At 36.8% G+C, this 26128-nt stretch overlaps 1 protein-coding gene across 1 annotated transcript in view; it reads left to right on the top strand.

The window, feature by feature from the left end:
- The window catches only part of SKA2 (spindle and kinetochore associated complex subunit 2), a 49665-nt gene that overhangs the window by 3715 nt on the left and 19822 nt on the right, over nucleotides 1–26128 (top strand). Inside the window, exon 2 of the mRNA XM_049637811.1 lies at nucleotides 19725–19811. Coding sequence (XP_049493768.1) covers nucleotides 19725–19811 — 87 coding nt within the window. The remainder of the gene's footprint in view (nucleotides 1–19724; nucleotides 19812–26128) is intronic.

Raw genomic sequence — 26128 nt, 5'->3', positions numbered from 1 at the left:
TTTTTCTGTTGGAAGGAAATGGAGATGATTTCCTGTATTTAAGATCTTTAGGGGTTAACTGAAATTTTATTGATTGATTGATTGATTTATAAAAATACGTTATTTTTAATTTTACGGACAGAGAGTGCAGGGGAGAGGGGCAGAGGGGGTGGGGAGAAAGAGAGAGAGAAAATCTCAAACATGCTCCACGCTCAGCATAGAACCTGACGGGCTTGATCCCATGACCCCGGGCTCATGACCAGAGCTGAAATCAAGAGTTGGACACTCAACCAACTGAGCCACCCAGACGGCACTATTTATATATTTTTTTAAAGTTTATTTATTGCTTTAGAAAGACAGAGCATGTGTGTACATGTGCACAAGTGGGGAAGGGTCAGAGAGAGAGAGAGAGAGAGAGAGAGAGAGAATTGCCAACAGGCTCTATGCTTTCAGGGTGCAGCCCAACTCCAGGCTTGATTCCATGAACTGTGAGATCATGACTTAAGCTGAAATTAAGATTCAGATGCTTAACTGGCTGAGCCACCCAGGCGCCCCAGGGGTTAACTGAAATTTTAAAATCCCCTTCCATAGTATTCTATTAGGAAGTCTTGTTTAGGAGACGTTAATTCCCTGGAAATCTGTAAACTCTTGAGATAAAAAGCCATAAGATGGTTATAGCTTTTTATTTCTTTTTTTTTTATTTAAAAAAAATTTTTTAACGTTTATTTATTTTTGAGACAGAGAGAGACACAGCATGAACAGGGGAGGGTCAGAGAGAGGGAGACACAGAATCTGAAATAGGCTCCAGGCTCTCTGAGCTGTCAGCACAGAGCCCCACACGGGGCTCGAACTCATGGATCACGAGATCATGACCTGAGCTGAAGTCGGCCGCTTAACCGACTGAGCCACCTAGGCGCCTCAGTTATAGCTTTTTAGTATGTAATGTAGTTTAGATTCAAGAAACATAGATTGGGTATTTAGAGATTGAGAAACTTATTTTACTTTTCATTTGTTTTCTCTGATATTCTTCTTTTTTTTAAGTTTGTTTGTTTGTTTGTTTCTTTATTTAGAGAGAGAGCACATGAGCAGGACTGGGGCAGAGAGAGGGAGAAAGAGAGACTCCCAAGCAGGCTCCACACTGCCAGCACAAAGCCCAATGTGGCTTTGAACCCACAAACAGTGAGATCATGACCCAAGCCAAAGTTAAAAGCTGGACGCTCAACTGACTGAGCCACCCAGGTGCCCCTGGTTTCTCTGATATTCTTAATCATTTGCTATGGGGAGCTAACCAACAGGTCTCAAGAACAGTAATCTTTTTCACAACTTTGCTTTGGTAGTAATTATAACTGGTTTTGTTAATACCAGTCCTAACGTTTCAACAATACCCATGTTAATAACTTCTAAAGCTTAGGACGTATTTACACAATTCCTTTCTACAGATTTCTGTTGAATATTAATCATAGGTCAGTCATCAGAAAACTAGTATTTTGATATTTAGATTCAATTCTTTTTAACATTGATATACATATTCTTAGGTTTGGGGTGTCTTCTGTACAAAATGGCAGCCCTTCTTTAAATTCTTTTCACACTGAAGCTTCAACTGATGCAAGATGCTTTTGTGTTCCTTTCCTACCAATTTCTGCTAACGAATGCTCTGACTTTATTGCACTACTGTACTTTACAGCTAGCAGTGCAATAGTATTGTCAAAGCATCTGAAAGCAGAATGCACACCAGAATTTTGATTCTTGCCTTACATCTTTCTTCATTATCTGTGAGTAATTTATTACAACCTTTGTTACTAAAAAGTATATAATTTTATTACCCAAAGTGTATGTTTTAGAAAGTCATAACTTGAAGAAAAAATTTTTTTTAACTAAAAGCTCACTGTCATAATGCATTATGAAACACACTGACATAATACTTATTATAGCTAGAGTTGTTATGGCTTGTTTAAATGAGTAGTTCTTTGTATTTTGCTTCTTTCTATCACAGATTTGGATAGGTTCTGGCAAGTCTTTTTTTTTTTTTTGAGTTTTAAGGTGAATTAGTAAGTGATGAAAACAATCTCTGCTGTATATTTCATATGATAACTTGCCCCGAATCTTATTTGGTATTAATTTTGTGTACTATGTAGTTTGTACTTGAATTTAAAACTTGAGAATGCTTGTTTTAAAGTTCTTTTTTGTAATAATGAAATATAATAAAGTATACATTCATTACTTTTTTTGTAATTGATTTTGAGATATAACTTACATACAATAAAACTTTCCAAATTTAGTTGTACTATTTGATGAGTTTTGACAAATGTGAACAGTCATGTAACCACCACCACAGACAGTACAGAAAGAACATTTCTATCACCTGACGTTTCCTGCCCCTTTGTAGTCAACCTCCTCCCCTCAAACTTTCTGACAATCATTGATCTCTAGTTTTGCCTTTTCTAGAAATTCACATAAGTTGAATCATTTATAACTTGCAGTTTTTTTGTGCCTGACTTCTTGCACTTAACACAATAAGATTCATCCATGTTGTTGTACATATTAGTAGTTGGATCATTTTCATTGCTGCGTAGTATTCCATTGCTATAGATTTACAAATTGTTTATCCATTTACTAGATTATGGATTTTGGGATGTTTGTAGGTTTTGCCTATTATGAATAAAGTTGTTGTGGTATTTATATATTGTGGTATAAGTCTTTGGACATAATGTTTTTTGTAATGTTTGGACGTAATGTTTTTGTTTCTCTGGGGTAGTGTGATAAAGTATATGCTTCATCTCATAAGAAATTGCTGAAATCTTTACCAAAGCTGTGATTTAGGGTTCCAGTTTCACCACATCTTTACCAACATTTGGTATCTTGGTATTGTCAGTCTTCTTCATTTTAGCTATTCTAGTAGTTGTGTAGTGGTATCTCATTAGTTTAAATTTGCATTTCCAGAATGGCTAATGATATTGAACATCTTTTCATGTGCTTGTTTGCAGTTGATATATCTTCTCTAGTGAAATATCTGTTGAAATCTTTGAATCAGTTTTCAAATTGAAATGTTTGTCTTTTTAATTATTATGAGAGCCCTTTAATTTTCTCTGTTATTTACCCTCTCACATAAAAAATTTTGATGAAGTCCAATTTACACATTTATTCTTCTATGGATTATGGTTTCTGTGTTCTATCTCACAAATCTTTGCCTAACTCAAGGTCACAAATGTTTCTTTTATATCTGTAGTTTTAGTTTTTACATTTAACTATTTGTATTTATTTATTAATGTTTACCTGTCTTTTTGAGAGAAAGAGAGACAGAGTGTGAGTGGGGGAGGGGCAGAGAGAGGAGACACAGAATCCAAAGCAGGCTCCAGGCTCTGAGCTGTCAGCACAGAGCCCAACATGGGGCTTGAACACACAAGCCATAAGATCATGACCTGAGCCGAAGTCAGACGCTTAACTGACTGAGCCACCCCGGTGCCATTTACTTTTTTTAAAAGTTTATTTTGAGAGAGAGAGACAGAGTTCCTGAGTGGGGGATGGGCAGTAAGAAACTGAGATAGAATCCCAAGCAGCCTCCACACTGTCAGCACAGAGCAGGATATGGGGCTTGAACCCACAAACTGTGAGATCGTGACCTGAGCCAAAGTGAAGAGTGGGACATTTAACCAACTGAGCCATCCAGGTGCCCCTAAGTTTCACATTTAGATCTCTGTCCATTTAGAGTTAATTTTTGTATGTGGTATAAAGTGAGAGTAGAAGTTCTTTTTTTTAATTTATTTTTCCATATGGATATTCCCTTGTTCTTTGTTGAAAAGATTATCATTTCCCCATTGAATTACCTTAGCTCCTTTGTACAAGTGTGTATGGGTTGGTTTACTTATTTTTGAACTATTTTGTTCCTTAATGTCATATCATACTGTCATGATTGCTGTAGCTTTATAGTGAGTCTTGAAATCATCTAATATAATGCCTCAGACTTTGCTCTTGTTTTCTAAAAATTTTAAATTATTTTGCATTTCAAATAAGTTTTTTGTTTTGTTTTGTTTTGTTTTTTGTCAATTTCTACCAAAAAAGCCTGCTGGGATTTTGATTATGTTGAATTTAAAGAATAATTTGGGGGAGATTTGATATTTTAAGAATAATGAATTTTCTGATTAATTAACATTATCTCTCCATTTATTAGATCTTTTAAAATTTCTCTCTGGGGTACCTGGTTGACTTGGTCAGTTGGGCATCTATCTGACTCCTGATTTTGGGTCAGGTCATGAACTCATGATCATGAGATTGAGCCTGGTTGGGCTCTGCACTGCCAGTGCAGAGCCTGCTTGGGAATCTTGCTCTTCGTCTCCCTCTGCACCTCCCCTGTTTGCACCTGCACATGCTCTCTCTCTCTCTCTCTCTCTCTCTCTCTCTCTCTCGTTCTCTAAAAAATAATTCTCAACAGTGTTTTTTAGTTTTCAGTGTATAGGTCTTGTTTATAAGTTTTTCATAACCTGTGGATTGTGACTTCTATTAGTGCTCTAGATCATAAAAATAGACCAAAACTGTTATAATGTGTATTGCAAATAAATTGAATTTCAGAAAAAAGTAAGCTATTTGTTAAACAAATGTCCTTAAAAGCTGGAAGAATGGATGCAAGAGGGAAGAAAGATAGTTGAGATATTATTAGGCATCATTTGGACATCATTTGGTAGGGGATGAAGAACATGACTGCTTTTGATAAAACCATTTTATTCCCAAATTTTGTATATAAAGTCTTTGAGTTACCTCCCTTGCCTCCAGTGTGGCTGTTTTCTTCTTTGGCATTCATTCATTCATTTATTTATTTAAAATGTTTATTCATTAAAAAAATTTATTTTAATGTTTTTATTTATTTTTGAGAGAGAGAGAGAGAGAGAGAGAGCAAGCAGGGTAGGGGCAGACAGAGACAGAGACACAGAATCTGAATCTGAAGCAGGCTCCAGGCTCTGAACTGTCAGCACAGAGCCTGACATGGGGCTGGAACCCATGAGCCATGAGATCATGACCTGAGCCAAAGTCAGATGCTTAACCAACTGAGCCACCAGGTATCCCCATTTTTTTTTTTGTTTGTTTGTTTGTTTTTGAGAGAGAGAGGGTGAAAGTGAGCAAGGGGCAGAGAGAGAGGGAAAGACAGAGAGAATCCCATGAGGGGCAGAGGGAGAGAGAGTGAGAAAGAGAAGTGGGCCTCACCCTAAGTGGGACTCATGTTCACCTGAAGCAGGGCTCAAGCTCACCTGAAGCTGGGCTCAAGCTCAGCTGAGTTCACCCAATGCATGACTTGAACTCATGAATGGCGAGATCATGACCGAGCTGAAATCTAGAGTTGGGCTCTTAACCAACTGAGCCACTCAGACGCCTCTTAAACAGTATTTTTGATGTGAACACATCTTTGATTTAAAGAATAGGGTATGAGAGGTCATACGTATGAACCCATTTAAAATCAAGTGGGAAGTTTTCTTCTTCCTTGGAGCAAAGTAAAAGTTTTAAAACAAAAAAATCTTACATTTGTTACCCAAATATATTACAAAGTTTCAATATTAATATCCGATAAATAAAATTTATTCTTTAAAAAAATATTTTTTTGTTTATTTATTTTTGAGAGAGAGAGAGAGAAAGCATGAACAGGGCAGGGGCAGAGAGAGAGGGAGACACAGAATCCGAAGCAGGCTCCAGGCTCTGAGCTGTCAGCACAGAGCCTGGCATGGGGCTCGAACCCATGAACCGCAAGATCATGACCTCGAATGGTGAGATATCATGACCTGAGTAGAAGCTGGACACTTAACTGACTGAGCCACTCAGGAGCCACCAAATTTATTCTTAATTAGGCTTTTTTTTTTTTTTAAGTTTATGTATTTTGAGAGAGAGAGAGAATCCCAAGCAGGCTCCTTGATGTCAGCTCAGAGCCCAACTTGGCTCTTGAACCCATGAACTGTGAAATCATAACTTGAGCTGTGATCAAGAGTAGGATGCTTAATTGAGCATTAATTGATTAATGATTAAGCATTAATTGATGCTTAACTGAGCCACCCAGGCACCCCTTCAATTAGATTTTAAAAAGGTTATACTTCTAATTTGTCTCAATATATAACATTTTAGAATTTTTTTCAAGTTTATTTATTTAGAGAGAAAAAGAGAGAGCAGGAGGAGCCGAGAAAAAGGGAGAGTGAGAGAATTCAATATATAACATTTTATTTATGTATTTATTTGTTTTTTATTTTTTAAAAGATTTCTTTTTTTTTTAAAAAGTTTATTTTTGAGAGAGACAGTGTAAGTGAGCTTGGGCACGCAAGCAGGGGAGGGGCAGAGAGAGAGAGATAAAGAGAGAGAGAGACAGAGGATCCAAAGCAGGCTCTGTGCTGACAGCAGCGAGCCTGATGTGGGGCTCGAACTCATGAATTAGAGATCATGATGTGAACCGAAGTTGGATGTTCAACCAACTGAGCCACCCAGGTGCCCCAGTATGTAACACTTTAAAAGTTTGAATAAGTCGATCCTTGATTCTTTGACTCAATGTTTTTGTTCTCATTTTATCAATGAGGAAATAATCTCAGTTTTTGCTAAGATTTTCATTTAGTAAGGAGTGGCTGGCTGGCTCAGTCCCAGGAATGGGTGAGTCTTGATCTCAGGGTCATGATTGAGCCCCATTTTGCGTGCAGAGATTACTTAAATAAAAACTTAAAAAAAAAAAAGATTTTCATGTAGTGACTGTAAAATATGCCTACATTATTAGAACAATTTATTTTTGTTAGGAAATGTGAGAGTTTTGTAACTTTTATAAATTCCTCCTTTCTCCACTTTATCTGCCTAATTGTAAATGATAGTACTTCATACTTTCAGTAAGTGTTACTAGGGCAGGCTAGTACTAAAGTATAACATATTAACATATTATGAAACTTATCTGAGAGACAGAGAAATTAAATACATTGAGACAGATGCCATGATGGGACAAGTAAATACCAGGTTCTATGGGGGGCACATTGGAAGGAGGTACCTAAGGGCACCTGGCTGTCTCAGTCAGAGGAGCCTGCAACACTTAATCTTGGGGGTGTGAGTTTGAGCTCCACGTTGTTGGTTGTAGAGATTACATAAATAAATAAAATTAAAAAAAAAAAAAGGAACGAAAGCAGAGGAGAAAATTTATTAAAAAAAAGAAAAAAGAAAAGAAAAGAGGCACCTAATCTGGGGAAGCCTTCTTGTTAGAGGTAAAATTTAATCTGAGACTTCAACGATGAGCTGGTATTAGCCAGTGAAGGAAACGGTAAATGTTCCAGGCAAAGGAAGCAGTGCATGTGAAAGGCTAGAGATGAGAGGTGTTACCCGACTGGGGGAAACTACCAGTGGGTCAGCAGTGTTGAAAAGGGGAGCAGTAAGGTTGAGATGAAGAACCCATTATATCAATATTGTAGCTAATTTAAGTTGAAAACTTCTACCACACTGTTTTTCTTTATTATGTTCCTAAACATTTTATATATTTATGTTCTGTGGTAATCATGAACCTATGTTCTTTAATTAAACAAATCTTTATATACATACACTTCAGGTTTTGGGTAAACTATAGGGAAATTTAACTTTTTTTTTTTTGAAATTTAACTTCTGATTCTGTCATTGTGTATGGATTTTTGTGTTCTACATGCTTCATTGCCCTGTTTATTTCATGTAAGATAGCATAAACGAGAAGTCTAAAAAAAATAACCGAAAGGAATGTTTATCTGAATATTCTTGTAATAATACCATGTCTATCATTTACATGTACCATAGTGACCTACTCTGGTTTTTTCTTTCCCCCAAAGAAAATAGTAGTATTCTAGTAAAGTGAATGATTCACCCCAATTCTTTACTCTTCTGTGGATCCATATTCTATTGTGGTTTTTGTTGAGATATAATTGACATATATCATTATATTAACTTCAGATGTACAAAATAGTGATTCAGTATGTGTATATATTGTGAAATGATCACAGTAAGTCTAGTTAAACTCCATTACCACACATAGTTATATATTTTTCTACTTTTTTATTTATTTAAATTATTCACAAGGCTTTAAGATCTACTCTCATCAACTTTCGAACATACGATACAATATTAACTATAGTCACCATACTGTACATTACATACCACTGACTTACTTATTTTGTAACTGGAAGATTGTACCTGTGTCCGCATGATTTCGTGATGGGCAAAGTACATTTCCCTGCTTCTGGATGTGCTGTGGCCAGTGACATATGGATAGAGTGGACAGTGTGCCAACTCTGAATTTGAAAGGCTTTGTGTATTTTTGCTAACCCTGTTATCTCCATGAGAAGAATTATCTTCTGGTTCAAAGAGTATGAGAGACACCTGGCAATAGAACTGCAATGAGAGCCACCAAACTCAGCCTAACCTAGAGCACCAGATTCCAGCCAAGTTGCACTTGAAATCAGGAGTTGGACGCTTGAATGACTGAGCCACCCAGGCACCCCAGAAATCAATGATTTTAAAAAACAGTGTGGATATTTGGCACGATGAATTCAGTGTGGCTGAGGTTGTAAGATGTGAGGCACTGATGAAGAGCATGTTATTGTCATCTTGTGAAAAATTACACTAAAAGTTGGGATCAATTCTACAGGCATTGGAAACCCCAATGATCTTTTCTTTTTTTAAATAAAGATTTTTTTGGGGGCGCCTGGGTGGCGCAGTCGGTTAAGCGTCCGACTTCAGCCAGGTCACGATCTCGCGGTCCGTGAGTTCGAGCCCCGCATTGGGCTCTGGGCTGATGGCTTAGAGCCTGGAGCCTGTTTCCGATTCTGTGTCTCCCTCTCTCTCTGCCCCTCCCCCGTTCATGCTATGTCTCTCTCTGTCCCAAAGATAAATAAAAAACGTTGAAAAAAAAATAAATAAAGATTTTTTTTTTAAGTAATCTCTATCCAACATGGAGCTCAAACCTATAACCCCGAGATCAAGAGTCACACCCTACCAACTGATCTCTAGCCAGGTGCCCCAACCCTGATGATTTTTTTTTTACCATTTAATTTGATTTATTATTTTTTTTAATTTACATCCAAGTTAGCATATAGGGCAACAATGATTTCAGGAGTAGATTCCTTTTTTTTTTTTTAATGTTTATTTATTTATTTATTTTATTTTTGAGACGGAGACAGCATGAGTGGCGGAGGGTCAGAGAGAGAGAGGGAGACATAGAATTCAAAACAGGCTCCAGGCTTTGAGCTGTCAGCACAGAGCCCGATGTGGGGTTCGGACCCACGAACCGTGAGATCATAACCTGAGCTGAAGTTGGACGCTCAACCGGCTGAGCCACCCAGGTGCCCCAGGAGTAGATTCCTTAATGTCCCTTATCCATTTAGCCCATTCCCCCCCCCCCCAACCCCTCCAGTACCCTCTGTTTTCCATATTTAAGAGTCTCTTATGTTTTTGTCCCCCTTCCTGTTTTTATATTATTTTTGCTTCCCTTCCCTTATGTTCATCTGTTTTGTATCTTCAAGTCCTCATATGAGTGAAGTCATATGATATTTGTCTTTCTCTGACTGACTAATTTCATTTAGCATAATACCCTCTAGTTCCATCCACGTAGTTGTGAATGGCAGGATTTCATTCTTTTTCATTGTTGAGTAATACTCCAGTGTGTGTGTGTGTGTGTGTGTGTGTGTGTGTGCCACATTTTCTTTATCCATTCATCCATCAGTGGATATTTGGGTTCTTTCCATACTTTGGCTATTATTGATAGAGCTGCTATAAACATTGGGGTGTATGTGTCCCTTTGAAACAGCATACCTGTATCCCTTGGATAAATACCTAGTAGTGCAATTGCTGGGTTGTAGGGTAGTTCTATTTTTAATTTTTTGAAGAACCTCCATACTGTTTTCCAGAGTGGCTGCACCAGTTTGCATTACCACCAGCAGTGCAAAAGAAATCCTCTTTCTCTACATCCTCGCCAGCATCTGTTGTTGCCTGAGTGGTTAATGTTAGCCATTCTGACAGGTGTGAGGTGGTACCTCAGTGTGGCTTTGATTTGTATTCCCCTGACAATGAGTGATGTGGAGCATTTTTTTCATGTGTCAGTTGGCCATCTGGATGTCTTCTTTGGAGAAGTGTCTATTCATGTCTTTTGCCCATTTCTTCACTGGATTATTTGCTTTTTGGGTGTTGAGTTTGATAAGTTCTTTTTAGATTTTGGATACTAACCCTTTATCTGATATGTCGTTTGTAAATATCCTCTCCCATTCCATTGGTTGCCTTTTAGTTTTGCTGGTTGTTTCCTTTGCTGTGCAGAAGCTTTTTATTTTGATGAGGTCCCAAGAGTTCATTTTTGTTTTAGTTGTCCCTTGCCTCTGGAGACCTGTTGAGTAAGAAGTTGCTGAGGCCAGGTCAAAGACGTTTTTGCCTGCTTTCTCCTCTAGGATTTTAATGTCTTCCTGTCTTAGGTTTAAGTCTTTCATCCATTTTGAGTTTATTTTTGTGTCTGGTGTAAGAAAGTGGTCCAGGTTTATTTTTCTGCATGTCATTGTCCAGTTTTCCCAGCACCACTTGCTGAAGAGACTGTTTTTATTCTACTGGATATTCTTTCCTGCTTTGTCAAAGATGAGTTGGCCATATGTTTGTGGGTCCATTTCTGGGTTCTCTATTCTGTTCCATTGATCTGAGTGCCTTTTCTTGTGCCAGTACCATACTGTCTTGATGATTACAGCTTTGTAATACAGCTTGAAGTCCTCAACCCAATGATTTTTTTTTTTTAACGTTTATTTATTATTGAGAGACAGAGAGACAGAGAGACAGAGCATGAACATGGGAGGGGCAGAGAGAGGGGGAGACATAGAGTCTGAGGCAGGCTCCAGGCTCTGAGCAAGCTGTCAGCACAGAGCCTGACGCAGGGCTCGAACTCACAAACTGAGATCATGACCTGAGCTGAAGTCGGATGCTCGACCAACTGTGCCACCCAGGTACCTCACCCCAATGATCTTTAAGTAAAGAGTGGCTTAGTACAGAATGCCCTTAAACGCAAAAAAAAAATTTGCTTTTGGGGCACCTGGGTGGCTCAGTTGATTGTGTCCAAGTCTTGATTTAGGCTCAGGTCATGATCACAGGGTCATAGGATTGAGCCCTGCATTAGGCTCCCCACTCAGCATGGAGCCTGCTTAAAGATTCTCTCTCTCTCTCTCTCTCTCTCTCTCTGCACCTCTCCCCTGCTCATGTGCGTGCTCCCTCTCTAAAAAAAAAACTGCTTTAAATAATTTTTATGCATGTAATATATGTTCATTGTAATTTATTAGAAGACAGATATGCGAAATGAAAAACACCCTTCAATTCTATGACTATTAAGACATAGGTAAAATAGGTATTTTTTTGTAGGTATATCTTTTGGACTATTGTTTTTCTAAACCAAGTTTGTTAAATATATTTTGAAAATCTGGCCCTGTAGTCCATTATGTGTCCATAGAACAATTAACACAAATAATCTAGGATTCTGAAAGCTTTAAAAAAGTTAAATAGACTACCTTCAACTGATAAAACCAATCTTTTATAGGCAAAGGCCTGCGTATGTGTACTACCCTAATAATTGTAGGGTAGTACAATAACAGTAATAATAATAATAATAATAATAATAATAATGGTAATAATTATAAGCCTACATATTGGAACCTGATGAACTTGGAGCTTCTGCTCACTTTCTTCTGCTTTGATGTTACTATTTGCTGGAAATAACATGTCTGCAACTTGGTGCTTGTGCATATTAGTGCTTATCAGTTTTAGACATGCATTGGCATGTGTTTGTTCTATTTGGAAGAGACTGGATAATCAAGTCTCCAGCAGAAATATACAAAAAACAATTGTGATTTTGTATACATTAGAGGTGGCCCTCAACTTGTTGAGAACTTGAAATATTTTTTCTTAAAATAGGCTTTAGATGGTGGTTGGGTTCCCACGCTGTTTGTTCTTTCAAAGTAATGAATGTTCTTTCATCTTCCTTTTTGTCATTGAACATTTGGTTGTATATTAAAAACTCAGGGATATAAAAAGGAAGGCAGGGCTTTTTCCATCAAGACAATTGAAATCAAGTGGTGATGCTACTGAGCAAATGATTATAATATAATAAATGAAATGGTAAGCTGGAGCCATGAATAAAAGAAAATGAGGGTAGATAAAGGTGTTTCAAAATCTGCATTGGAGAGAGGGGTGCATTCATTAAGTATTAGATTCTTTGGGAAAAAAAAACAACCCAAAACAAAAAATATTGGATTCTTTGGTTGATAATATAACCTAGATCTGGAAGTATTACAATGCCCAGTTCTCCCATTAAATAATGTTTCTAAGTTAAATGTATTTCTTTTTTAAAAATTTTCAATGTTTATTTTTGAGAGAGAGACAGAGAGAGTGAGTGGGGGGGGGGGGTGGGCAGAGAGAGAGAGGGAGACAGAATCTGAAGCAGGCTCCAGGCTCTGTGCTGACAGCTCAGAGCTTGAACTCATGAACCATGAGCTCCTGACCCGAGCTGAAGTCAGATGCTCAACCGACTGCACTACCCAGGTGCCCCTGTAAAATGTATTTTTAAGCCTAGCTACTGAGTCTAGAATGTACCATTACCAACTCCTCTCATCTCAGACAAGACTGCCGTATTTCTTCCTTTTCCTGTAATTTGATGCTGTTGAGACAAACTCATAAGCCGATGTGTTTGCTTTTTTACAGCACTGGTCCTTTTAAAAGGGAGCTCTATTGCGGTAGTAAGAATCTATAGGTTGTTTGTAAAAGGAAGTTTTTTTAACTTGGTCTGCAGTTCTTTCCTCCTTGCCGTTGAGTGGTATGTAATGCAGTGTGCCATTTACTTTAAAGCCTTAAGCCAATTATAATAAAACTAGTATAACAATATTATATGTTTATGAAATTTGTAGCATATTGTAAAATTCAAAGTTATTTCCTAAACTATTCCTTTTTCCATTTTTTTAAGTATCTTCCTTACAGTCCCAGTCTGTTTCCAAGGATATTCAAATGGCAGAATGTAATTTGGCTGTCTTTGGGGTTTTAATATTGATCTCAATGGACTTTTCCCAGCTAAATTGCATATTTTATTTATTACTCTCAGGATGGGTATAAAAATTTCCACTTATTTTTGTTTCTGATTTAGAAGAAAACTGGCTTCTGAAAATATGAATGTCTTGTGTGTTTTTTCTTTAAAGCACTGGTTTTTTATTTTAAATATTATAATGTTCCTAAGAATAACATCACTTAAAGGTAAATAAAGAGTAACCTCACATTGCTTCTCAGCCTTTTGGCTAAGGTGGAGTGTAAAGAGTAACCTCACTGTTTACAAGGCTTTAAGAGACTAATTTAAAACTGACAAGGGCTAGTGAATGATGTTTAGCAGTATCAATTTGCTCCATTAATCAGACACTAATGAATTTTGGAGACTATATTAATTGGTCAGGAAATTTCCTACCATGTGACTAAAAAGTTTTCCTTTTATGACCAGATCCTAGAACCCTATCGATATTGTCTCTGCTGTGTAAATAGCTCTGAGTAGTGCAATATTGCTTATAGGGTTTTGGTGTTTGGGAAGAACAATGGGCAGGTTGCAGAAACTATGTAGCTGAAACTGAAGCAACATTCATCTTTGTTTAGGAAGAAAACAAATAGTAGAAGCTAATTCTTAATATAAACCTTAAATCTGAAACTCAAATGTCGATTTTTAATGTCTTAGGAGGAAATTTATCTTCTAAATTTTAACATTTTGATAAAAGGGTTTATTTGTAGAATTATGAAATAATAGAATGATAGTGTTGAAGGGGACCTTAGATTTCCAACTCTCATTTAATAGAAGAGACCCAGAGAGATGGAAGACTTACTTAGGGCCACATAGCTTGTTAGGGATAACAGGGTTAGAACTTTTACCATGTATCTCAATCCTTTTCTTTTTCCTGGACCATACGACTAGATTGTGTTCAGAGGGAATTTTTATAAATTTATTTTATTTATTTATTATTTTTTTTAAGTTTATTTATTTTGAGAGAGCAAGTAAGCACGAGCAGGGCAGGGGTGGAGAGAGGGAGAGAGAGAATCCCAAGCAGGCTCTGTGCTGTCAGGGTGGGGCCCACGAACTGCGAGATCATGACCTGAACCAAAATCAAGAGTACCGACACTTAATTAACTGAGCCACCCAGGTGCCCCCAGAGGGAGTTTTTTAATAGGCTAACCAGTGATAGATTTGAAACTGAAAAAAACCCAAACTTTAAACTTTAACTTTAGGTAAAGTCTTTACATTTGTCCCCCATCTATGTGACTTTTATTGGCTTTAATGTTATGTATATCACATATAGACTTTGGTTCAACTGCTTAAAAAACATACTAATGAAAATACAACTAGAGGCAAATCACTTAGATTTTTTTATTTTTAAATGTTTATTTTTGAGAGAGAGAGCACACATATGTGTGCACCTGAGCAGGGGAGGGGCAGAGAGATTGGGGGATAGAGGATCTGAAGCAGGCTCTGTGCTGACAGCTGAGATCCCCATCCTGGGGCTTGGACTCACAAACAGAACTGTGAGATCATCACCTGAGCCAAAGTTGGGCGATAACCCACTGAGCCACCCAGGTGCCCTAGACTATTTCTTCATTTATAAAATGAAGAGTTCAAATCAGTGAATCTTGAACAATTGCATTGGTATCCTTTTCTTTTTTGTTCCCTGCTTATTCCCTAGCCCACTGATTCACTAATGAGTAAATACTTGCCCTGTGTATTATCACAAAATATTCTGTTCAATTCTTCATAGAGGATTACATTCTACTTTCAAGCTGTTTTCCCATTCTACTTTCAAGCTTTTTCTTTTAAAAAGTTTTTAATTGTGATAAAATATATATAACAAAATTTACCATTTTATCAATTTTAAGTTTACAGTTCAGTGGTATTAAGTACATTCTTATTGTTGCATAACCATTACCACCATGCATTTCCAGAACGTCTTCATTTTTCCTAACTGAAACTCTGTACCCATTGAACGATAACTCCCCATTCCCTCCTCCCCTTGTCTTTGAAAGTCTGTTTACAATTCTGTGTAACTTCTGAAATATTTTTCAAATAGAAATGTGGGTACATTACTCAAGGTGGGGGTGGGAATTTTAAAAAATCTTTTTAAAGCAGAAGTAAGTATACATAGCAGCTAGGGGGAGGAAGAGGTGGGAAATCCTGATTTTTAGCATTTGCCAGTTTCCCTGGTGTAAATATTTACACCTTGACCGATTTCAAACTACCAGCATGATGTCATTGAAAGTGGATTTGGGAGGACATGCACAGTAGTAGCACATGATACAGTATTTTCACTATGTACATATGATAGATCTCAAGAGCATATATAATAGTAATATATAGTAAAATAACTAGGAAGTTATGGTTTTTTAGTATGTATTTATTTTTAATAATTTATTTAGTGGTACATTTATAGAATTTAAATTTTAGTTATACCTGTGTTTAACAATTGTGGTTTGCAAACAGTTTTGAAAATTTAGCTGAGTTTATCATATCATTGATTGGAAGCACCCTCTTTGGTATCTTATTAAAATGTAAGTTACTTAAAAGCAGGAACCACTTATTGTTGATACAGTTCGATGATTTTATTTTATATTTTTTAAAAGTTTATTTATTTATTTTGAAAGAGGGAAAGTGCAGTAGAGAGAGAATCCCTAGCAGCCTCAATGCTGTCAGCACAGAGCCCGACTTGGGACTCCATCTCACAAATGGAGAGATCATGACTTGAGCTGAAATCAAGAGTTGCACACTTAACCGACTGAGCCACGCAGGTGCCCCATTTTGATGATTTTAATAAATAGTGGACCTCAAGGTATTACAGGAAGCCATAGCTAAAACTTCTGTCTTGAAAAGAAAACATTGTTAAATGGTCTTTGAGATTCTGCTGGTTAAACTTTAAGCAGAACTAAAATATCAAATTAAAAACCACCACATCTGTTTAAGAATTTCCATTTCATAAACAAGTTAAAAGTCTCCTAGAGTAAATTTTTTTTTTTTTTAGTTCCAATGTAGTTAACATATAGTTTTATATTACTTTCAGGTTTAAAATACAGTGATTCAATAGTTCCATATATTACTCAGTGCTCATAAAGATAAGGGTACTCTTAATCCCCTTCACATATTTCACCTATCCCCCCCACATCCCCTCTGTTTGCTCTCTGTGGTTAAGTGTTTTTTGGTTTCTCTCTGTCTTCCTTTTTCCTTTGTTCATTTTTTTTGTTTCTTAAATAATACATATGAGTGAAATCATATGGTATTTGTCTTTCTCTGACTGGCTTATTTCACTAGATACTCTCTAGTTCTATCTATATTGTTGGAAATGGCTAGATTTCATTCTTTTTAATTGCCCAATAGTATTCCATTATGTATGTGTGTGTATGTGTATATATATCACATATTCTTTATCCATTCATTTATCAATGGACACTTGGGCTGATTCCATAGTTTGGCTATTGTAAATAATGCTACAATAAACATCAGGGTGAATATATCTCCTTGAATTAATGTTTTTGTATTCTTTGGGTAAATATTCAGTAGTGCAATTACTGGATCGTAAGGTAGTTCTAATTTTAACTTTTTGAGGAACCTCTATACTATTTTCCACAGTGGCTGCACCAGTTTGCATTCGTACCAAGACTGCATAAGCGTTCCTTTTTCTCTACGTCCTTACCAAACTTGCTGTTTCTTGAGTTTTTTATTTTAGCTATTCTGACAGGTGTGAACTGATCTCTCACTGTGGTTTTGATTTGCATTTCCCTGATGATGAGTGATGTTGAACATCTTTTCATGTGTCTGTTGGCCATCTATATATCTTTGGAGAAATATCTGTTCATGTCTTCTGCCCATTTTTTGATTGGATTATTTGTTTTTTGGGGTGTTGAGGTGTGGCAGTTCTTTACATATTTTGGATATTAACCCTTTATCAGATATGTCTTTTGCAATATCTTCTCCCATTCAGTAGGTTGAAAGATTCTGCCTTGAGGTGACCCTGGAGCCACAAATCCCATAATTCTTAGAATTCTGTGATAACAAAAGTTTTAGAAACTTTTATTTAAAATTATGCTTTAAGGGTATCTGGCTGGCTCAGTTGGTGAAACATGTGACTCTTGGTCTCAGGGTTGTGAGTTTGAGCCCCACATTGGGTGTAGAGATTACTTAAAAATAAAATCTTTTAAAAAATAAAATTATGCTTTAGACTGTTATATAATGCCTTGAACTATATATAAAGCCATGGGAGTGTAGTCTTTTTCAATCATTAAACAAATCAGGTCTTGAATGCTTTGAGTCTTTGTTAATTGGATTTGCCCTCTCCCTTGTCCCTTTCCCTTTCCCCATATTTTTCATCCACATGTTATATAGGTTAGTAAGTTTTTTTTTTTTTTTTAATGTAAAGGAAAAGTTAATCCCCAAGCATATTTCAATATGGGAAATTATGCCAACAGGAATTTTCTTTATATACATACACATATGCATATGTAGTAATTAGTAATCTGCTTAATGAAATCTAATCATTGTACAATTTAATCATGACATCTAATCTGGCAAGTGTATAAGCAAATAAAAAACCTTCATTTTTGGAAAACACTTAAAAAATTTTTTTTCAACGTTTATTTATTTATTTATTTATTTTTTTAAATTTTTTTTTCAACGTTTTTTATTTATTTTTGGGACAGAGAGAGACAGAGCATGAACGGGGGAGGGGCAGAGAGAGAGGGAGACACAGAATCGGAAACAGGCTCCAGGCTCCAAGCCATCAGCCCAGAGCCTGACGCGGGGCTCGAACTCATGGACCGCGAGATCGTGACCTGGCTGAAGTCGGACGCTTAACCGACTGCGCCATCCAGGCGCCCCACGTTTATTTATTTTTGAGAGACAGAGACAGAGTGTGAGTGGGGGAGGGTCAGAGAGAGAAGGAGACACAGAATCTGAAGCAGGATTCAGACTCTGAGCTGTCAGCACAGAGCCCGATGTGGGGCTTGAACTCATGAACCATGAGATCATGACCTGAGCCGAAGTCTGACACTTAACTGGTGGACACTTAACCACCCAGGTGCCCCTGAAAAACATTTTAAGTATAGGTTTTAATTAACAACTTCTATATTTGTTTTTCTGATTCATAGCAACTCCCTGCTGTTAGAGATGGAAATCAGATACAGATTCTTAGAAAAAAATTAAAAACAAAAACTGACTTTCTCTTTTTCTTCTATTTCTATTCCAAAAGGTTTCGGTTATAAAGATAGAATTTTGGTAATTACAAAGTATTCCATTCAAATTTAGGCCAATAATGAGAGAAATTATTAGTGATAGAAGCTTTAGTGTATTTCTGATACTCTGTTCAATTTGACAGTTCTGACCTTAGAAGCATTTTAACTTCTGAGACCCATTTTATTTTACTCCACATTCCAAAGTAGAACTCTGTTTACCTTTTTTTATAACAAAAATATCTGTACATCATTTCTCATTAGACCTGATGACTACTTTTAACAGTTTTTGTTGGCTTTTGTTCTTTCCACTAAGGCTTCAAAATATGAAGAACCAATCTTTAGTCCAGAGCCTAACCCCTTGGTAAGGTCTGAACCTTCTCCCCAAAGCAGTCTTCTTGGTTGTGGCCTAGGAATGGGAGACTATTCCTGAAAAAAACATGTTTTGCCTTTCAGAGTAAACTCAAAGGATCCTGGTTGTTTCCCTGATAAATTCAAGACAGCACATGCTTTAAGATTATGTAAAAGAAGCACAATTTCCAAAAATTAAGAATACTTTATATTTATACCACATTTAGAGATAGACCACTTTTAACACTCTGATCTATATGCTTCCCAACTTTTCTATATGTACGCACACATGTATTTTACAGCCTGTGCTAGTTTTCCCCTTTTTTCTCTCCCTTAGAGATTTACTGCAGATCAAGGACCCATGCTGGGACTCAGGTTCAGTAAACTGGGGTTATTCAGACTACTACTCCTGTACTATATGTAGCCTTTTCTTGTATAATTTATGTCTCTTTAAGGTGTCTAATTTTGGTCTGTGTGGCAAACACTCATAGTTCATTGTTTAATGGGGTTGCAGATGATGGTAACATTGCAGGTATCCCTGAAAATAAATTTGTTGTGTGTTTTAACTTGAACATTTCCTACCAGAGTTAGAAAAACAGTACCTAACTGATGAGAGTGTCACTGATCTTGGGAATTTTGGAAACTGTTGTTAGTTCTTGTGTTAATATGTGACAGTGGTTACTTAGTGTCTTAATTTTAGCTCTAAATCTAAGAGAGATGCATAGAGAAACAACTTTCAAAATGTTAACTAGTTTTTAAATTTTTTATTTTATTTTATTTTTTTTAACGTTTATTTACTTTTGAGACAGAGAGAGACAAAGCATGAACGGGGGAGGGTCAGAGAGAGGGAGACACAGAATCTGAAACAGGCTCCAGGCTCCGAGCTGTCAGCACAGAGCCCGACGCGGGGCTGGAACTCACGGACCGCGAGATCATGACCTGAGCCGAAGTCGGCCGCTTAACCGACTGAGCCACCCAGGCGCCCCTAGTTTTTAAATTTTTAATAGAAGCATGGGTATTATAAATGATGGAGGTTTTATATACTTATTTCCATATTTCTAAAATTAGTATATTTCATATTGAAATGCTAAAAAAATGTAAATATAAAAGAATAGTTAACAGTTATGTTTATTAGTATGTCTTTTGGTTCACAAAAAATGATTTATGCTGATCTCTAGTTCCAGAAAGCTGACTCTGATCTGGATTACATTCAATACAGGCTGGAATATGAAATCAAGACTAATCATCCTGATACAGCAGGCAAGGTAATCTGCAAAAGAAATATATTTTTAACAGATTATTTTATTAAAAGATTTTCTGATAGTATTTCTAATAGCAGTATAATTTAAATTATTAAGTAATAAATTTATAGAACCTTAAAATATTTTTGTGTTGGAAACTTGATCACAGCATACCAGAGAGATTATACCCATAGTCAAGGAAATTTGTGGCTCTTATTTATTTATTTATTTATTTACTTACTTACTTACTTATTTATTTATTTATTTTGAGAGAGAGAGAGAAAGAATCCCATGAGGGCAGAGAGAGTGAAAGAGAGAGAGAGGGAGAGAGAGAAACCCGAAGCGGGGCTCAAGCTTACCTGGTGCAGGACTCGAGCTCACCTGATATGGGGCTCAAACTCAAGAACTGTGAGACCATGACCTGAGCCAAAGTTGGATGCTTAACTGACTGAGCCACGCAGGTGCCCTGGCTACTTTTTTTTAACCCTTAACCAAGAATTATTGAATCCAAAGGTACCAACTACTGTGGAAGCCTCTGAAATTCTGAGAGTATAGTTATCTCTAGAGTAGTGGTTAAATAAGAAAGGAGAAACCATGGCAGTCACAATACTCTCTGAGGAAGATGATGATGTACTATAAATTTGTTAAATGAACTGTGATTTTTGCATAAAATTATGTACTTAGTTATTCTAAGTTTAGATTGATTAGAAATATTAACTCTGTTTATATACCATAAAATTATAACTATGTGTCCACATGCCGATGGAGATATAAACAATTATTTTAAAGTAGTTTTTTTTTTTTTTTTTAAGTTTATATTAGAGAGAGAGAGAGAGAGAGAGAGAGAGCACAAGTGGGGAATGGGCATAGAGAGGGAGAGAGAGAGAATCCCAAGCAGGCTTTGTACTACCAGTCAGAGCCCCATGCAGGGCTGGAACCCATGAACCCCGAGATCATGACCTGAGCTGAAGTTGGACGCTTAACCCACTGAGCCACCCAGGCACTCTAAGGAGATAGTTTTTAAGCATTGTCTGTTAACATTAATTGACCACTTATAATGTTTCTCTCTGACAGCACTTGCCAACAGACAAGAAATATCATATAATTTTGAAAAAAATTTTTATACAATTAGGAATTATTTTGAATTGGGTGGAAGTGCAAATTAAAATAACACTTCTTTTTATTCCCCTCCCCCCCCCTAAAAACCCATTGTTTTATTAAAGTTAGTTGACACAGAATGTTACATTAGTTTCAGGTGTACAACATAGTGAGTGGACAACTCTATACGTTATGCTATCTATGCTCAACACAACTGTAGCTACTACCATCTCTTACCATACAACACTATAACAGTATCATCGATTTATATTCCCTATGCTGTACATTTCATCCTGTGACTTATTCATTCCATAACTAGAAGCTTCTACCACCCACTCCCTTCATCCGTTTTGTCCATCCCATCATCCTTCTCCCCTCTGGCAACTGCCAGTTTGTTCTCTGTATTTATGATTGTTTCTGCTTTGTTTGTTTGTTCATTTGTTTTGTTTTTTGGTTTCTACATATAAGCAAAATCATATGGTATTTGTCTTTCTCTGTCTGACTTATTTTCACTTAGCATAATACCTTTTTGTCCCAACATGTTGTTCCAAATGACAAGCTCTCATTCATTGTTTTTAATTTTTTTTAACGTTTATTTATTTTTGAGACAGAGAGAGACAGAGCATGAACAGGGGAGGGGCAGAGAGAGAGGGAGAAACAGAATCTGAAACAGGCTCCAGGCTCTGAGGGGTCAGCACAGAGCCCGATGTGGGGCTCGAACTCACGGACCGTGAGATCATGACCTGAGCCGAAGTCAGACGCTTAACCGACCGAGCCACCCAGGCGCCCCTCTCATTGGTTTTTATGATTGGGTAATATTCCATCATACATATGTACCACATTTTCTTTATATTCATCTAACACATAGGTTGCTTCTATATCTTTGCTATTGTAAAGTAATGCTGTAATAAACATAGGTGTGCATGTATCTTTTCCAATTAGCCTTTTTGTTTTCTTTAGTGTGTGTGTGTGTCTGTGTCTGTGTGTGTATTCTCTTTGGGTAAATACTAAATAGTAGTGGAATTAACTGGATTATATGGTATTTTCATTTTCAATTTTCTGAGGAACCTCCATACTATTTTCCACAGTGGCTGCACCAATTTGCATTCCCACTGACAGTGCATAAAAGTTCCGTTTTCTCTACATTCTCATCACTTATTATTTCTTGTCTTTTTTGGTACTAGCCATTTGATAGGTATAAGGTGTTATTTTGTTGCAGTTTTGATTTGCATTTCTCTGATGATCAGTGACATAGAGCATCTTTTCATGTATCTGTTGGCCATCTGTATGTCTTCTTTGAAAAACTATCTATTTAGGTCCTCTGCCATTTTTTTGTTTTTGTTTTTGTTATCAAGTTTCTTTATTGCCTTTTTATTTATACCTGTCCCCTGTCTTACCTGTTTTTATTATTAATGACATTGACTTTTTAATTAAAGAATCTAGGCCTGTTGTCTTATAAATTAGTCTGTAATTTTGATTTTTCTGATTATTTACTTGTGAATAGATTCCGTTTGGATATTTTCATCAGAATACAATAGGTAATATTGTTAACATCACATTGTATCATATCCAGAGATATGTTAAGATTGATAATTTGATTACGATGTCTCCTGTCATGTTCATACATTATTAAAAAATACTTTGAGAGTTTGTTGATATCCTGTTCATCCATTGGCTATAGAACCCAGTGATGATATCTGCCTGAATAAATTATATCAGTGATTGCAAAAAAGTGATTTTGTAATTCTCTCACTAATTGTGTATTTTTTACCCAGTATTCTTCTGTGAAAATCAAATTTCACTGTCCCCTCCTTTCTTTCCTTTCCTATGGACTTGGAAACTTGTTTTTGTTCAATATATCAATAACTATTGTAAACACCATTGCTTTTAATACTTCAATTCCTGTTCCCTCCTTTCTTTCCTTTACAATGGACTTGGAAACTTGTTTTTGTTCAATAAATCAATAACTATTGTAAACACCATTGCTTTTAATACTTCAATTCCTCAAAGTTGTCCAGTGGGGAGGACCCCTCATGCCTCCTCAATCAGTCTTTGTGCACTTTTTTGCTTTCTGGTGCATTAAGTCACATTGTACCTTCTATCCAAACCATTACCAATACTTCCTTCAAAGAAATTAGTTCCTTTTACAGGGAAATGAAGTTTAGAAACCAAGAATTGTCCCAATTCTCTTGCATATTGGAGAAATCATTTTACTTATGTGAATTTTTCATTTGTCATTTACTTCCCGCACTTCTTTTCTGCTGTTTTGTAGTATCTAAAGAAAGGTCATGTGTTAGGCCTTTTTGAATATCATGTTTTTTAATGAGGCTGTTATATTTGGTTATGCAATTTGCTCAAGAATATTGTGCAGGAGGCACTGGTGCTAGTAAATTATAGCTTTAATTCCAGCAATCACTTTGAGAATTTTTTAAGCCTGCTGTGTTCCTGTGCCAGTGGGTTATCTTCTTGCAACTTCTGTTGTTTCCTCTTCAGAGGAAGAAGATGCTTCCGGCAACAGATGGACATGGCTCAAAGAGAAAGCATGTAGCTCATAAGTCTTCATCTGTTTATTGATCTCTGTTCTTCCAACTTTGTTTAGCAGCCTGTTTGTCTGGATTAAGAGTCTATATCAGACAAAATAAAGATGACACCTCTAACTTTTCCTTGCTCTTCTGTAGCAAAGAAGAGGCCCCAACATAGGCATTACCAGCTTTCCCTGTGGCTACCCTTACTCCATTTCTCAGTCTTTCTTGTTATTATTATTATTTTTTAATATGAAATTTATTGTCAAATTGGTTTCCATACAACACCCAGTGCTCATCCCAACAAGGTGCCCTCCTCAGTACCCCTCACCCACCCTCCCCTCCCTCCCATCCCCCATCAACCATTGGTTTGTTCACAGTTTTTAAGTGTCTCTTATGTTTTGGCTCCCTCCCTCTCTAACCTTTTTTTTTTTTTTTTTTTTCCTTCCCCTCCACCATGGTGTTCAGTTAAGTTTCTCAGGATCCACATAAGAGTGAAAACATATGGTATCTGTCTTTCTCTGTATGGCTTATTTCACTTAGCATAACACTCTCCAGTTCCATCCACGTTGCTACAAAGGGCCATATTTCATTCTTTCTCATTGTCAACTAGTATTCCATTGTGTATATAAACCACAATTTATCCATTCATGAGTTGATGGACATTTAGGCTCTTTCCATAATTTGGCTATTGTTGAAAGTGCTGCTATAAACATTGGGGTACAAGTGCCCCTATGCATCAGCACTCCTGTATCCCTTGGGTAAATTCCTAGCAGTGCTATTGCTGGGTCATAGGGTAGGTCTATTTTTAATTTTTTGAGGAACCTCCACACTGTTTTCCAGAGCGGCTGCACCACTTTGCATTCCCACCAACAGTGCAAGAGGATTCCCGTTTCTCCACATCCTCGCCAGCATCTATAGTCTCCTGATTTGTTCATTTTGGCCACTCTGACTGGCATGGAGTGGTATCTGAGTGTGGTATTGATTTGTATTTCTCTGATGAGGAGCGATGTTGAGCATCTCTTCATGTGCCTGTTGGCCATCTGGATATCTTCTTGAGAGAAGTGTCTATTCATGTTTTCTGCCTATTTCTTCACTGGATTATTTGTTTTTCGGATGTGGAGTTTGGTGAGTTCTTTATAGATTTTGGATACTAGCCCTTTGTCCGATATGTCATTTGCAAATATGTTTTCCCATTCCGTTGGTTGCCTTTTAGTTTTGTTGATTGTTTCCTTTGCATTGCAGGAGCTTTTTATCTTCATGAGGTCCTAATAGTTCATTTTTCTTTCAATTCTCTTGCCTTTGGGGATGTGTCAAGTAAGAAATTGCTGCGGCTGAGGTCAGAGAGTTGTTTTTTCTGCTTTCTTCTCTAGGGTTTTGATGGTTTCCTGTCTCACATTCAGGTCCTTTATCCATTTTGAGTGTTGTCCAGCTCTCCCAGCACCATTTGTTAAAGAGACTGTCTTTTTTCCATTAGATATTCTTTCCTGCTTTGTCAAAGATTAGTTGGCCATACTTTTGTGGGTCTAATTCTGGGGTTTCTATTCTATTCCATTGGTCTATGTGTCTGTTTTTGTGCCAGTACCATGCTGTCTTGATGATTACAGCTTTGTAGCAGAGGCTAAAGTCTGGGATTGTGATGCCTCCCGCTTTGGTCTTCTTCTTCAAAATTACTTTGGCTATTTGGGGTCTTCTGTGGTTCCATACAAATTTTAGGATTGCTTGTTCTAGCTTTGAGAAGAATGCTGGTGCAATTTTGATTGGGATTACATTGAATGTGTAAATAGCTTTAGGTAGTATTAACATTTTAACAACATTTATTCTTCCAATCCACAAGCATGGAATGTTTTTCCATTTCTTTATATCTTCTTCAGTTTCCTTCATTAGGTTTCTATAGTTTTCAGCATACAGTTCTTTTACATCTTTGGTTAGGTTTATTCCTAGGTATTTTATGATTCTTGGTGCGATTGTGAATGGGATCAGTTTCTTTATTTGTCTTTCTGTTGCTTCATTGTTAGTGTATAAGAATGCAACTGATTTCTGTACATTGATTTTGTATCCTGCGACTTTGCTGAATTCTTGTATCAGTTCTAGCAGACTTTTGGTGGAGTCTATAGGGTTTTCCATGTATAATATCATGTCATCTGCAAAAAGTGAAAGCTTGACTTCATCTTTGCCAATTTTGATGCCTTTTATTTCCTTTTGTTGTCTGATTGCTGATGCTAGCACTTCCAACACTATGTGAAACAACAGCAGTGAGAGTGGACATCCCTGTCTTGCTCCTGATCTCAGGGGGAAAGCTCTCAGTTTTTCCCCATTGAGGATGATATTAGCTGTGGGCTTTTCATAAATGGCTTTTATGACGTTTAAGTATGTTCCTTCTATCCCGACTTTCTCGAGGGTTTTTATTAAGAAAGGATGCTGAATTTTGTCAAATGCTTTTTCTGCATCGATTGACAGGATCATATGTTTCTTATCTTTTCTTTTATTAATGTGATGTATCACATTGATTGATTTGCGAATGTTGAACCAGCCCTGCAGTCCAGGAATGAATCCCACTTGATCAGTGTTGAATTCGATTTGCTGGTATCTTGTTGAGAATTTTTGCATCCATATTCATCATGGATGTTGGCCTGTAGTTCTCTTTTTTTGCTGGGTCTCTGTCTGGTTTGGGAGTCAAAGCAATGCTAGCTTCATAGAATGAGTGGAAGTTTTCCTTCC

This window comes from Panthera uncia, chromosome E1 (assembly GCF_023721935.1).
Source record: "Panthera uncia isolate 11264 chromosome E1, Puncia_PCG_1.0, whole genome shotgun sequence".
Taxonomy (NCBI): domain Eukaryota; kingdom Metazoa; phylum Chordata; class Mammalia; order Carnivora; family Felidae; genus Panthera; species Panthera uncia.
The sequence above is the reverse complement of the archived record's forward strand: the minus strand, read 5'-3'. Positions and strand labels throughout refer to the sequence as shown.